General features: G+C 38.9%; 1 protein-coding gene across 6 annotated transcripts in view; it reads right to left on the reverse strand.

Moving 5' to 3' along the window:
• The window catches only part of MED13L (mediator complex subunit 13L), a 194,360-nt gene that overhangs the window by 54,134 nt on the left and 124,000 nt on the right, over positions 1 to 16,226 (reverse strand). For 5 of the 6 annotated variants that reach the window (XM_086761947.1, XM_086761946.1, XM_086761950.1 and 2 more), the window contains one exon: positions 177 to 322. In XM_086761947.1, the coding sequence (XP_086618073.1) occupies positions 177 to 322 (146 nt within the window). Of the gene's footprint in view, positions 1 to 176; positions 323 to 3,062; positions 3,158 to 16,226 lie in introns of those variants that run through there. The other variant, XM_086761951.1, reaches the window with a different exon arrangement.

Genomic DNA, 16,226 nt, shown 5'->3' on the forward strand with positions numbered 1-16,226 from the left:
TGAAGTCCTAACAACACTTTCCCTACGTCCACAACTTCCTGAATAGAAATTTAACCCACTGGAGGCGTTACTTAATCTTACTTCATTCACCTCGGAGGATAACACGACCAGGAGCAAAGTCCCTGCCACGCAGGAGCGAGGTTAAGCACACCAAGCTCCACATCCAGCTCTCCTACCTTGGAACGGCGACGGTGAGGACTGGGCCATATGGATATGCTCTTCGTTGATCAGGTAGATTGGCTGGTGCTGAGCGATCTCCACACTCGTGCACACATTGCTTTCCCCGTGAAGAAAGAATGTGAAGGCACATGACAAATGTTCACTGGAGGAGGAGGAGGGAGAGAAACGAGAAACAGATTTATTAGCATGTTAACGAACTCATAGGAGGTAGTGATTCCATAGCCTTAGAGGCCAAATCTGTGCTCTTCTGTTTCGTCACTTCTGGCTACTGCGTGCAGGTTCATTGACTGATTGATAACCATAAATGACAAAGACCTGCCACTAGATTGCTATCTGACAGAGTTGGCACCTGTCTCAAGGATTTGCCTTCCTACTTGCTTCAACTAATAAGATGATTACAAACAAATGGGATTTTAACCAGGATTCAAGTAGTAAAAATAATGGTCTTGAGAAAGAAGAAGAATTCAAAATTCACTCGGTAATGGGTTCTAGCTGAAAAAGAATAAAAAAAGGAATAGGATAGGTGTTTGTATAACACCTCAGGAGAATCTCCATTAAAGAAAATAAAAGCATGTGAGTATTGCAAAAAATTGAGAACGGTCTGAGATAAACCATGGATTTGCCACTGACAATTAAACTTAATTTGAAATGCATGGTATTTAAAATGTTCCCACTTTATTCTACCCATAGAATGGCCTCCCATCACAGCTAACTATTTGCTTAAATATTCCTTGCCACAAAGCCACAAGGAAAAGAAAAGAGAACTCTTTTTTTTTTTTTTAAAAAGAGGGCTTTTTATCATCATTTTCACCAACTAAAATTTTACAGAGCTGCAGTGGTAATCAGGCAGTGATTCTGCTGCCCAATACAATGGCCGCACCTAATGCTATCGCTGTTGGCTTTGGCACTGGGCCAACCACGATGTAACTGCTATTTTAAAAACAGCTCTTAACTACCCTCACCAAAAAGAAATAACACGGGCAATAACAGCTATTTCACTTCAGTATTTAACTCGACCAGCTGCTCTACTACTGTCAGCTACTTTTAAACAAAGGCACTGACAGTCTAGAACAGGAAGCTTTTAATCTCTGTAAATCTCTGAGTGATTCTACACATCACGTAGAACAGCTTTTTGTCCTGTACCAAAAGTTACTCTTCTTTGAGCCTCAAATATTACCACAAAAAGCCAAAGAAAATGGTCAGCTGAGAAAAATTTGGAGGGAATAGGTTACTTAAATGGCAGATATCAACTAAACCTCCTTGGTGCTATCATCCCGTACTCAGAAGTACTTTGCTGCAATCATTTAAGTCTACAAAATAGAAGGTTTCATTAGATTTCTATTTTCACAAGGGAAAGAAATTTCACTATCATCAGTGTTGCAGAAGCAAAGTGATCATTAATTTACATGAGGGAGGGAACAGGACGTGGGACAAAATAGGTCATAAATTCCAGCTATTTCTATCCAGCTATCTTGCCCCAAGAAGTGAAAAGGAAAAAAAAAAAAAAACCAACATAAAAAAAAAAAACCCAAACCAACAAAAACAATTCATGCAAAAGAAATGGAACAATGCATTTCTGCACATACAAGAAATACAAAAATAAAAGCAACCTCTAATTATTTAGTCAAAACTCATTAGTTTCCTTACATAGGATGACAGCCCTTAGTATGAGAAAAGGTCTTAATAAACTAAAAAAAGATGAGAGATCTGGTCTAAGATCAAGCGGAGATAATCTCTGCACAGAGTTCAGCACGCAGTAGGTCAGCCTTTCTAAAGCGGAGAGCAAAGCTATTTGTAAAGTAGGCATTTTCAGCTCCAGTCTTTAGGATATTACACAGAAATCCTCCCGGTTCTGCAAGCTTCCTACAGGCTTTGACTGTGAAAGTCTTGCTTGTCTTCTATTGAACTGAAGAAAAAAAATACCCTTCTGGCACCACACAGAGACTCTTTCAAGTCTCTTGCAAAGTGTTCTGGCATGAACAAATCACGTGCAACCTTATGCAACATTCACAGCTATCCATAAACACTGACAGAATAAGAAACAGACAAAAATCAGAGTTTAAAAGACAAAAGATTCATTTGTTTCTGCAGGGAAGGGACGGTATGCCACTAACTTTTTCAACTGAGAATCAGCTGACATCAAAATTTATAATTCAGTTCAAAAAATTAAATAGCCTCGGACTAAAAGTGTGTACAATTAATTACAGACAAAAAGATATAAAAATACACTATTAGCCTATGCTACTTTCCTGCAAATATGACAGATTAAAGAATAATAATAATAATGAATATTACTACTCATGCCCAGGAATAAAGACCTCATTAGCGAAAGATGGATCCATTCCTAGCACCGAATGTGAAGTAAATAATGCTCAGCTATTGAAAGAGTCACTCAAGCACGCCGTTTCCTCAGACCCCAGCTACCCAGTCCCCGTGGAACCAAGCAAGCCTCCAGCATCCAGCTCTCCTCCTGCCCTTCCCCAGGCCTGCCTTCCTCCGGACGCGGACTTGCAGAGCTTTGCAGGGAAAGAAACAGGGACATAAATTTTACATGCCCTCTAATGCCAGAGTCACTGCTACAAGCTCAGCTTTCAAGACCAAAAATAATAAAGATCCAGGCCTGGGGACTTCCTATACTCCTAATGAGGTCCTGGCAGATTCCCAGTAAAATGTTTACTTCAGTAACAAATATAAATTTTACTTCAAGAAAAGAGCATCAGCGCACTCTGATGTATTCCACTCAGGCATGCACCTCCCAGCCTCCTGACATTCCTGTCTTTAGTGCATTTCACGCAATTCCTTAAATACCAAGCTGCAGAAATCACTCTTGCTACAAATGCGAGACAGATCTTTGAAGAAAATTCAAGCAGAAGAAACCTTACCAAGCTAAAACCAGCCAGCCTTCAGACACAGCCTGAGCACTGAGGCTTTACTTTTAATAGCCATTTAGCTATAGCTCCACAGCGTACATCAATGTCTACACACTTCAGACTAAAGCTCTAAAATACGCAGATTGTTCAGGCCCTCACTAGAGCTTTACGAGGTTTATCAACGTCCAGTTTTCTTAAAAGATCTACCACTCTTTGTGCTAACAAAGGCACAATAGAAAAGCTGAACACAAAATACAGATCAGAGCTTCTAAAAACATTCAGCACCATGTTCAGACTGATTTTTTTTTTTTTTTAAATTTAAATTTATTTCAACCTAGTTCAAAATCTAAAGCTGACAGGCTTTTGAGAATCCACTCTACCATCTCTCCAGGTTTTTAAACTTACCAATTCCTGCACTCTTTCTTATCTCCCTAACATCCAAAATATCAGAAACCACCAGAGAGGCACGTGAAACGGCTTCCAAACTATTTCCCCTACTCTATAAAGTCTGTTAGAATACCTTGAGCTGACAATTTATACCTGTTCAGAACAAGTGTAATAATAAAAATGCTGGTACTTTGAATAGTTGCATTATACATTTACTTTGCACGTATTAACGAATTACACATGGAATAAAACTAGCATCGGAATCACGTTTTGGCACCTATACTCTTACCCAGAGGAAAGGAAGCAGGGACAAGGTCTCTTCAGGTGGAAGTGCGAAAGCAAGGTGACCATCCTGAGCAAGCCGCCAGACACTCCTGCTCAGGGGGTACAGCATGCCATGTGTCCTCCAGAGGAAGTTCCAACTCAGAAACTTGAATCCGACTGAAGTACCCAATGCATTTTTAAAAAGTTGGGAGCATTTGAAATAATTCATGCCTCGGGTGTAGCATCAAGTGAAAATGCTTAGCAATGTACCCACGAACTATGTATGAATACACTTCAGATGGATTAATTCAGCTACCTACCATTTAGGGTTTGAGGTTTTTAATTTCTTCCTTTCCTTGGCTTTTTCATGCAAACAGTGCCACCAGAGACAGTTGTAGCTGCAGCAGTTTTCCACCAGAAAATTTCAACACAAACTTAAGTGATACCTATTCTTATCATCCTATTTTATAAAAATTAGAAATAATTAAAAAGACTGCAAATCTGTAATGGCACTCTTGCCACACTACGTGGGAACTGTTGTCTCCTCGTCACAGTTGCCTTTTCAGAAACCTTTCTCTCCTTTACAGGAGGAGGGATGGCTGCCTCAGTTCGGATGTCATCTTCTCAAAGAGAATATATAGAACATACAGAGAATATATGGCAATTCCAACCAGAGCTGTATTAAGGCCAAGGTCTGAAAAATGCTGAGCACTGCGGTCCTGAGCCAGCAGAACACTCGAGCACACATGTTCAAGAATATTTCCACTATATTCACTGAGAGAGCTTTATGTGCTAAAATAAAAATAATTCTCTACCTAAAAGGCTTATATTAATAGAAATACAAAGAAAACAAAAAAAAATAATCACTCCCCAATTAAACACTGACAAATATTCAGTGCCATTTCCCTTGATTTTATCTTGAATCTGTTCTTGGTGCTTAGATCTCTACCTTTTAAGAGCAAGGAAACTGGTAAGGAAAAGCCCCAAAAAAGAAAGAGCAATGTCACAAAATATGTCATAATGAAAGAAAATATCTATATACTTCTCCTAAGTATTACAGTATTTTTCCCCCATAACACAGACAAATCTTCAAATAAAGAGTGTTTACACTAATTAAACTTTCAGTTTGGCACCCAATCACCTGCAACTCACAACAGCTGTCTTTCAGAGGTTCCCTCTGGGATCTTCATTACCTTAAATAACCTCTGAGATGCCTAAAAATGTAGCTGAACACCATGTCAATGTAGTATTTGGGACCTCCCATAATCTTCATGAAAGTCAATCCCTTAGTTACTATAAACGACTTAAAGGAAATAACACCATGTTAGATTTATTTATGTATAAAAATCAGGTGAGGATTATGAAAACACAACCAGGTTTAAACCACACAACGTTGCCAGGGAAAGGAGAATATCTGATGGATTTACATATTTTTTTCCATTTGTTATTAGGTTTATATAAATACCCGATGGAAACTGTGCTAGTCTGCATTCAGTCTTTAAAGAGATTATTTCCATACAAATAATCTCAAATTTAAAAAAATGCCAAGGTATTGCAATTCATATCTGAGTTTTGAACGCATATACTAAGTGTACCTCCATGTACAAAGCCAAACTGTGCCTCGTAACAGATTTCAAAACACCTCCTTTTTGGACAACAAACATGAAAACCGATTACTTCAGGAAAATAACAATTTTAAAATGTCAATAACACTGGATTTGGGGTGGGACCAAGCAGAATCTACAAAAAAAAAAAAAACCAAACCGTAAAAGACCATAACAATTTTTTTCCTTATTAGAGAGATATTCCAAATAGTTTTATGACACAAATGTTATAATAGTTGCTTTTAATGATTTGAAATCATTCACTGAAAAGCACTTTTATATTCTGAAAAATCCTTGCAGCGTACAGTTTCTAAGCTAGGTTTTGTCCTGAGCACTGCAACCTACTTAGGTAACCATAAAGTGCAATGGGAACCAGAAAACGCTGACACTAAAGGTTACTTAGAGTGATGTGGTGAAAATTCGAGTTTGTATTTGTAAACATTTATCCTGTTTTTAGAACAGGTTCAGGGATGAGAGTTTTTTAAATACTTATTTCTCTACAGATAAGCTTCAGCTCCCTTTCCTTGCCATCAAACTGCTGAAAATCTCTGGTTTCTCTCCTTTAGTTTATTATCAATTGGCAGTAAAGCCATTGACTGCGTACAATTAATTACATTTTATGACCAATAAGTTGTACTGCTGTTCTAATTCCCCTCAAAATTAGTGTTGGGATCTGAAAGCCCTCAACACACAGTTACCCTAAAATAGCTTTATCAAGTCAGATCTCAGAAAAGAGGCAGCAGAAAAACAGACAGTCTGAGACCAGTCACTTGTTTGATGCAGACTATTAAAAAAAAAAAAAAAAAAAAAAAAGGGGGCATGAAAAGGCTCTGCACATATTCACAGGATCACAGGATGGTTTGAGTTGGAAGGGACCTTAAAGATCATCTAGTTCCAACCCCCCCAACATGGGCAGGGACACCTTCTACTAAACCAGGTTGCTCCATCCAACCTGACCTTGAGCATTTCCAGCAACGGAGCATTCACAACTTCTCTGGGCAACCTGTTCCAGTGCCTCACCACCCTCATAGTGAAGAATTTCTTCCTTATATCTAATCTAACTCTATCCCCTTCCAGTTTAAAACCATTACATCTTGTCCTAACACTACATGCCCTTGTCAAAAGTCCCTTCCCATCTTTCTGGTAGGCCCCCTTTAGGTACTGGAAGGCTTCTATAAGGTCTTCCTGGAGCCTTCTCTTCTCCAGGCTGAGCTCTTAGCCTGTCCTCACAGGAGAGGTGCTCTAGCGCTCTGATCATCTTCATGGCCCTTCTCTTGGACCATAAATTTAAGTGACAGCATAATAAAATAAATTATTTTAAATTTGTCTAAAGCAACAGGAGAGCTATGAGCAGGTGAGAGTGGCGGTCTGGACAGGAGATGGCAGCACCTGGACACACCTACAGTCAGTAACACTCTGGAACAGGTGAGAGAAATTCATAGCCCAGTACAAAAATTACCTCTTTAAACAACCTGGAAATAAACATCCTTAGTGAAGTCAGAATTTGAACAAGCTCCCAGCACGACTACAAACTGCATGTAATGGGAAGAAAGAAGAAAGGCCTTCTGTTTTGACTTTGGAGCAGTCAGACCTTCTGCTCCACTGCAGACTGGCCTATACATTCTCCTCAAACGAGCAAAAGGATGCACTCTCACAGGGCCCAGACCTCCAGTACACTTCTCTAGACATGCAATGCTTCAACTTAGGAACTGGTACTACAGGGACCTTCCAGGCAGCTGTGTTAGCAGAGAGAGCTGCTTCAAGACATACCAAGAGAGAAGCAGAGGACCTGGAACTGAGATTTTATCAACAGCAGCAAATATAAAAGTCTAGGACACATTTTCTGGCCCTTGGGGGAAAAAGTATGTTCATATGGTAAAATCTCTTCATCCTCGGAAGGGAGGCACTGTCCACACGGTTTTACTGGAAATGGTCCTTGGCTGGGCTATCCCCAGAAGCTCTCCTGGGCATTGCCTTGGAAGAGCGCTAGCTGCCCCTGCTCAAAGCCAAGTGAGGAGCACGCAGCAGTAAAGCGGTCTGGATGACAGTACACCAGTTCTTGAGATCGTGACCTGTCTGGTCTAGCAAGCAGCGTAGATGTAGTCTGAGAGGCAAAACATTCGTGTGGCATTTCTCATCCTTGCACGTAAGCCGTAACATACTCTGCCTACCAGATGGACTTTGAACCTTGCCCAAGCTGAAATAAGACCGCGTTATTCAGAAGTACAACTTCAGTAGTTTGCAATATACATTCAAGAAACATGGCATAATTAATAGGAGTTTTTGCAGAAACCACAACTAAACCAAAATGGAAAGTATTTCCAGACATGAGACAATTCCAGAGCTTTCTGGATACAACAGCCTTCCAACAAACGGCAGGCAGCACAGAGCTGACCACGTTTCTGTAGGAGGCATGCAACTCACATGAGTGGCTTCTCCATGCTATGCACGCACAGAAGCTCCGTATAAATATTAATGACCTCCAGTGTTTTTCCAGTGGTGAAGTACCGTACCACGATAACAGCTGCACAATGCAGCAAGCATTTAGATAACATTATCTAAACACTTTCTCTGTTACAGACTTATTATCTCAACGCTTCCACAGTTGTCACCAACAAAACCTCTTGCCAAGGCTAATACATGCCTCACTATCGAGGCTCTCTCCCTGATCCCATCTCTAACAACCTTCTGTTCTCTCTCCGTATGCACGGGATGACCTCCTAGCCTGGAGGGATACTGGAGTTTATACTTCAAATGGATCCATCAATCTGCGGCATGACAGGGTTAACAGCAGTATGAACACCTCCAGGAAGCCAAGGGGAAACTGCTGCACGTCACATTAGCTAACATTTTGAGGAGTAATTATATTGCAGTCTCTCTTCGTCCAAGACCTGCTTCAACTCTTTGCTGGAGGAAAGGTCATGTACAGCGTGAACACAGTACCAACTGCTCTGCATTTTCTGCACTGGCTGTTTATGATGTCTTAGATTAATATTGTTCCGTGTTTGGTTTTTGTAATGACCTTAATAAAGATGGATTGGACTGTACGGAACAACCTAACAGGGCTAACACGCTTGAAGAACATGATAACGTTACAGTGCTCAAACTTAGGAGAGGTTTTCACTTCGGGCAAGAAGATCATTGAGCTTCTGCCACACAAATTCTGCAGGGAGGAACATGTTTTACATTTTTTCCCTGAAACCTATGCCTATATAGAAATAAGTGTGTGTGAATATATATATATATACACACACACTACAGTAAACCAGCATTTATATTTAATTTGCATTTTATTAATGGATTACTTAAAATGCGTAAGTAGCTCCTCCAGCCCACTGGCATTTCAAGATTTTCTTCTGTGTACAACCGAGGTACCAGTTTTATTCCTGTGATCTTCAGTGAACTACTACACCATAATTAATGTAAATCTCCCATAAATATTAACATTTAATATAGAAAACCAAGATTTTTATTAAGTGTTGCACGTTGAACATGGAGATTTGTTGATTTATTACTAGTTGCATATGTGTATACCATGTGGCTTGCCAAAATATGCTGTTCTGGTCTAAAATTTTCCTCTCATTATTTTAAAGATGAATTGAAATAATTCCTAGACTATTGATGGCTACTAAAGAAACAATCCAAACTAACACAACATCCCTGAATAACTAAATTAGGCAGCAGGCCGCCACAACCACCGCTACATATTTCCTTTCTCTGCATCCAGGGAGAGATCCCGCTCTTCACAGCAGTTAACAGCAAAAGCAGCACGGAGCAAGGAGGAAATGCTGGAAGGCCCAGGATCAAGGATAAGGTTTATCCTCATATCATGTACACAGAAATACGGGACAATGACAGATGGCATGAACAGGTTGGTCAATACATCTGCCTATATAAAAATTGACCAGTTAAAACCAGAGTATGGCAATGCAGGGCTCGCTTTTTTCGTTACCAGTTCATGACTAGAAGCACAACCCACTCAGAACAACCACAGGCGATTCCTGTTCTGTAGATAGGATGGGATTCATCTCCATAACTGGATGTCACCTGCAGCTCAAATTACAGGAATCCAAACAGTAGTACTAAATAGGTGAAGATGATGTGCATCTTCCCACTAATACTTAAAATTTACGAACACTTAAGGTACTTCAGGTTAGAAAATACACTGTCTGCAGACAAGATCAGATAAAAATAAATAGTTTCCCTCTAACAGAAATTCAGATCACTTAAATTTGTGCTAAATTATGATTTTTTTAATAAAATCCAGTTTTTACTAAATCACAAAGTTGACAAAAAAAAAGTCTCATGGATCTATAAAATAAAATTTCTGCAATGAAATCACAGCCAACATTCTTCTTCAGCAGCAGACAAGTGATGCAGTCAGCACTGTACCACAGTGTAATAGCTTGAGGCACTAATGAGTATTGAATGCAATTTTTTTTTTTTACATTTGTGTTACACTTCAGAATACTGCTGATTTAGAACTATAACTCTTTTAATTATTTAAAATGTCAGTACGAAAAATGATTCTGCAAGTTTGTCATATCCATTATGAATATAAATTCTTTGTGATGAGAGACTGGATCCTGCCCTATTTAGGAAACACAGAAGTTGTTGACACCCTTTTTCTGTTGTAATACAGGATAGAGTCTTTACAATAAAATACAAAAGCATACCAAAAAAAGAAACATGAAGGTTATCAGAGGTACATTCAGGTTAATGTTGAAATAAACACACATTTTTCACTGGAAATTCTGAGCTTCTTCAGATATGTCGTTAACAAAAATCAGGAACCTGCTCCCATCCGTAGCAGTATTAACAGCTTTTCTAAAAACAATAGCACCAGGTGGTAATAACTACCAAATGAATTATAATCAGCTACAAAATTGTCAGAATGAATTCAATTTTTCTTGCTTTATCATACTCAAAATACCAACCATCAGGAAAAATTGCATATAAGCCTTCTAAAACCACTGCTGTTGCCAGCCTCCTGACATCTCTCTCCTTGTCTGAATCGCTGCGTTTTGACAGTGTTTGAAATGGACTCCTCTGGAAAACTGATTTCCACAGAAGACCTAATACTCTTTAAAACAGGAATACAGCTAGATATTCCAAGTGACATATAATAGTCACGGCACATGAATCAGTTACATGACGAGTTACACGTGGTTTCTCCAAAAAAGCCCTTTTTTTCTGCTGTTAGTCTTAGCATTTTATTAAATACCATGCAGGCATAAAATAAACTCAGAACTGTCATGAGCAGTTGTGCTTTGGAGATCCAGACTGAAAGAAATCCTTTTGAGTATTAATAACCTAAAACTCAAGAGCAAGCCTGACTTGCACTGACGGAGGCTCGCCAACCAACTATTCCATTTTTTCAGCCTCAGGCATAAACTGACCTTTTCTTAATAGCTCAGCGCCGCAAAGTTTAAACCTTGGGACTCCTTAAATTTTTTTCTTGGTAATTTTATCACAGATGATACAGCTATCAAGTACTTTGTCTCACAAAGTGAGCTGTATTAGAATTATTGACTGGTACACTTGCACAATGATTCATCTGTTGGTCACAAACCCATACATAGCTGAAGCTTCCCCTCGCTGCTTTCAGCAAAGTGGGTAAAAATATCACCCTTCCCATTAAGATTTGTGTCATGCTGTTCTAGAACTAGAAGCTGGGTCATGCTGGCAACTGGTGGGCTACTGAAATGTCCAACACCAGCACCCATTCTGCCAGTCAGCCGTGCCATTTACGCTCTGCCGGACCCCTTATCCATGAAAGCAGAGCACTCCTACCCCTCTGGAAAAAGGGGGAACAGGCCAGGGAAAGGCTGAGAGGTTTGGCATCTGATACAGGACAGGGACTAGCATGGATTGAACAAGGCAGTCTGTAGAGTCTGGATGAGGAAAATGAGATTACTTTTTTCAAATTAATTTAGCATCGTTTTCAATATTACACCCTAATTGCACTAGTTGCAGTTAGTGCTGTAATCATGTTCAACCTACAAACAAAAAGAATACTTCACACACAAGTACGTAAGAGTATCAAACCAAATTTACATTAGGAGCTTCATTTTCATAAATTAATACTACTCTAGGAGCAAAGCCACAAGTCATTATCAGTCCCTTAATAATTGTGCTGGACAACTCTTCTGTATGTCTTTGTTGCACAGATTCACTCAAAGCCACAAATAAGTTTGTCACCAGATCTCTGCTCTCTATCTACTAGAAAACTGTACATTTTTGAAAAGACTTTTTTACATGGGATTATACAGAATTTTATAGCAAAATGTAAAAAAATTACCTAAATCCTACCTTGATGATTACATCACAATTAGCTCCAAAAGCTAAAAACGTAGTATGTTTGATAATCTGTTTTGCCTTAAAATGGCTTTGATCTCAATAGCAATTTGTTAGAAATTATTACTCTCAATACCTCTGCAACTTGAAAGAATACTAGGAAGCAGATAAACGTGAGTGTATGTTTACAGGCTACTAGGTAATTACATACACAATTACATACACAAAGTCTGAAACAGAGATTATTTGTTTATATAATACATGTGGCCCTCTTGGTACAAATAACACAGCTCTGACTTTTCCAGTAACCACCAACACATCTTCTCAGTCTGGGGACACCTAGGTGAAACAATCACCACAGCACTGTTCAAAAAAGGCTAGAGGGACCTAAAAAAAAATTAAAAATATGAGAATAAAACCAGCTGCCAACCGCTCTACAACAACTCTAACTAGAAGGCATGAAGTATACAGGGGAAAAAATACATGAATATAAGATGATTTCTCCAATTGCTAACAGCATGAAGAAACAGATAAGACACTACCACTTAAACACTCCTGTGTGCACCACGTGTTTAAATATAGGGAGGAGTTGTGCGCAGCTTTAAAATTATTTTGTCCAAACTCTTCAAAGATTGTAAGGTCGTTGCACTTAAATCTTAAAACTGGAGCTCAAAAATAATGAAAATCGAGATCTCATAAAAGAAAAGACAAATGTTTCTTTTAATAATAGAACCTAATTTTCTAAAAAGCATGCAGTCATCTTTTTCATTGCTTTTTGACTAATCTAAGAAGCACTGGCAAGGTAATATCAATCCATAGTAATTCACAAGTTAATAGACACTACAATTAATTTGCTGTATCTCAATTTAAATCACTTTTTTGCTCAGTCACAGAGATGCTCTCCAGACATGCAAGCAGGCTCTGCCACCACGGTTAAGACACCAGACCACAAATACATCGCATACTTTTGATACATAAGCTATAAAAACAAAAACACAGCGTATCAAATGCCACTCCTCCTCTTCGCAAGGCCTCTGAATACACGCTTATTTTCGCTGTCTGCTAATGTAGGTTAATGCATCCTTCTTCCCTTCACCCCATGAAAGCCAAATGCTATTATCCAAAGGAGCATTATATTAGATTAAGGCCATTCAGAAAGGATATTCTTGAAAAAATACGGAAAACTGAGAGGGAAAGAAGGGACATAAGCCCATATTTTGTTGTCATTAGGTTCACTGAAGATGAAATTACACTTATCAGTTTCATTCACAAAGCAAGTACATCAACAGGGAAATGTGGTTACTTAGTTTCCTCAATACAGAAAACAGAGAAGGAGGAGTATTCTCAAAATCTATCAACTATTAGTGCAGTTTTGATGTGTGCTTTCAAACAGCTGCTTACCATGGGCACCTCAAGGGCAAAGGAGAAGTAAAAACACTGTATGACATGTCTTATGTCATAGATTCACCCAACCTTAAAAACATCCCAAGTCCTCAGGTATTAAACCCACCTACCCATTTTCCACTACAAGCCAATGTTTCGTTTTTCTTGTAGGCAAACTTGAGCACGGGGAGCTCGCCAGGGAAGCAGCAGCCACGCTCTTAGAGCACATAAACCAGGTAGCTTCTCACCATCTTAGATCAATTTAAAAATGACAACCCGAAACAGGATTTGCAAGTGCTGGATGACTTAATTCCCCTCTGTGTTCATTTCTCCCCCAAAACAAATCTTCTGATACCTTTACAAGATTATAAATCTATGATAAAAACCCAATATTTAAATTACAGAACTTGAAGTGATATGAATCTTGATGGAAAGCTTCAATATTCCTAGGACTAGCAGTTAAATTCTTACATTTGGCAGGAGGATGGCACTACTGTAAAACGAAAGCCTTTTCTGTCCCTGAAAAGAAAAAACCCTCAACTACACTTTGATTGAACAAAAACAAACAAAAAAAAAACCAAAACCCAAAAAAAACCCACAAAAAAACCCCCAAACCCCAAAGCAAAGCATCCAAATCTCTCTACATTTCCTTGTACTGCACACCTTTCTCAAGCACCAAGGACTAAGTGTACGATGTCCTCCTCACTTCCATTAAAGAGCACGAGGTTTAACGAGTTACACAGAATGGACCCAAATTCTTAAGAGACTTGAACTCCATTCCTTTTACAGCATGGTTTCAGAGAAAATTTGTTATCCTTTGATGTATATTCTGTTAAAGAGGCTGCAAAAGATGTAAATACCTACATTTAAATTCGTGCTGTAAGTCTGCTACCAGCTGTCCTTTTGGAGGATGGCTGCACAAAATTATCTCACATGCGTCCATTATGCAGCATGATCAAAATTAACAGAATCAATTTTATGATCCAAAACAATATTAAGCAACATGTAGAAAATACTAAAACCATGAAAAATAGATTAATTTATTCATTGCCATGCATTTGTGATCTTTCCACTTTTAGAGTACAGTTTAATTGACTAGTTTAGAGATCAATTAGTCCCTTTACATTTAAGTCAATCACTGAATCCTCTCCAAATAATTTAGCTTCCACACGCCGACTCCCATTCGAAGTCCCTAGAGAGTGAGTGCAGCTGAAACAGGTGGCACACAAATCACGTTCAGTAATAGAGAAAGAACCGCGCTAGCAGGGACATGAAGTATTAAAAACAAAGACTCACAATTCACTCAACCATATTTGCTCTCTGTTCTCTGCTGCTCCACCTCCAAAACATATCCTGAGTGTCTTCTTTTTTTTTTAAATGACAATTCCAAGTCCCAGATAATTATTTTAATTTTCATTAGTTTCTAGTCCTCATCTACTTACTGCTCGCTCCTCTCTTCTCTCAATACAGCTCAACAGGCTTTTCTCTGCCACCTTAGTCTTCTTGCTCTCCTGTCTTTTGAATATGTAAGTTAACATTAAATCAACCCGAATTAATTCTGAAAAGGTAACGTCTTGTTTAGCCTCTCACTTCTTGACTTGAAAGCACAAAATTTCAGGTTCTGTAATAACCACCTTCCTTCTAGGATTTCACTTTCTTGCCAAATACACATAGCTAGCTTAAAAAAATTTAGTCACACTGTATCGCTTCGTATCACTTTATGAAGACAGCAAATTCATTTCTTCATGAGACACAGAAAAATAACTTGGTATCAAAGATGGAGAGCGCGCTGGATCTGTCATCCAGGGAAATCATTACTCAGGTAGGTACCAGAGGTACTGGACACCATCCCAAAGCAGTTAACTCCAGCAACACAATCTTTAAGAGGGGAAAAATAAAAACAAAACCAGAGGTCTTGGCCTACTAAAAACCATTCACAGTCCCACCAATATTAGAACTGGACAGGACATTTTACTTTCCCACAAAATAACACATTGAAGGGTACCAGAACGAGCATGGGATTTCTCTATTTAAATAGAAAGGTAAATCTGAAGAGGAGTCAAAGAGTTCACCTTTTCTACAAGCTGAACAATCAAGCAAAAAAGTTTGAACAGAAAAATAATTTCAAATAAACTATATCTAAAAATACCACCTGAATCACATGAAGCTCAAATGAACAGATATTAAAGGAAAACATTATTTGTGTACAACAGTCCAAGATTTCTTATATTTTAAACATCTATATACACATATGATAAAAAAAAAATTCTGAAAATTAAGGAAAGTATATTCCAAGAACACAATTCAAGAAAATCAGATGAGAAGGAAAAATAATTATTCTATCATAGTGAATGCAAGATTTCCTGTTTCCAGTTCCACCAAGTAATCTTATAATATAAATTATTTCCTCCTTAGTTTTTCCCTCGAATTATGAACGAGCTTCTGTCTGAACCTGCTGCTGGAAAAAAAAAAAACAAACCCAACCAAAAAACACCAAAACAACAAAAAACCACACCACCAAAAAACCACTACACACAAAAATATTTCTGCGTCGAGAAGTCTTTTGTGTCAATGTCTGGCATAGCAATCGTGTGCCTTTGCAAGAACGGAACTGCAGACAGTGCTGCAGTTCAGCAAACAGAACGCTCTCGGGAACAGCACCCGTTCACGCTGGGACACTCCGAAACAAAACGAGCACCAGAGAAAGGAAACCCAGCACCATTATTCATCCTCCATCTTCAGTTGCCGTAGTGCGGAAGCGAGCCAACTACAAGCAGTTACTGCCTTCTGCATCCTGAACCACACGAGAACTTGGAGCAAACCCTACAGCGGCTTCGTCTTTCTAAAACCTGGTGCCTGTGTCTTGGCCTGTATTGCCATCTATACGGCTGACTCAGGATCTCTGCCAGTCCAAACAATTCCTTCAGCAGGAATGTGCTGCAACCATCAGTTCTGCACTGAATTCTCACCCGCACAGAAAAACAAAATGGTTGAAACTTTAGGCTAGTTTAGCTATTAGGATGGCACATGTTTGATTGCAAGTGAGAAACAACGCTGTTCAAAATTACTACTATCCAAAACCAGGAAAAAAAAAAAAAAAAAAGAAATTACTGTAAGAGCTGGCTTAGTCTTAATTACCACGCAGAAAGCACGCTGCTCTTGCATGTGCAACAGGCACTGTGTACAGAGGCCTCCGCACGTGTCACTCTGAGCTTCAGTGGACAACGCAAACCCACGCACA

This window comes from Chlamydotis macqueenii, chromosome 17, assembly GCF_036417535.1.
Source record: "Chlamydotis macqueenii isolate bChlMac1 chromosome 17, bChlMac1.mat, whole genome shotgun sequence".
Taxonomy (NCBI): Eukaryota; Metazoa; Chordata; class Aves; order Otidiformes; family Otididae; genus Chlamydotis; species Chlamydotis macqueenii.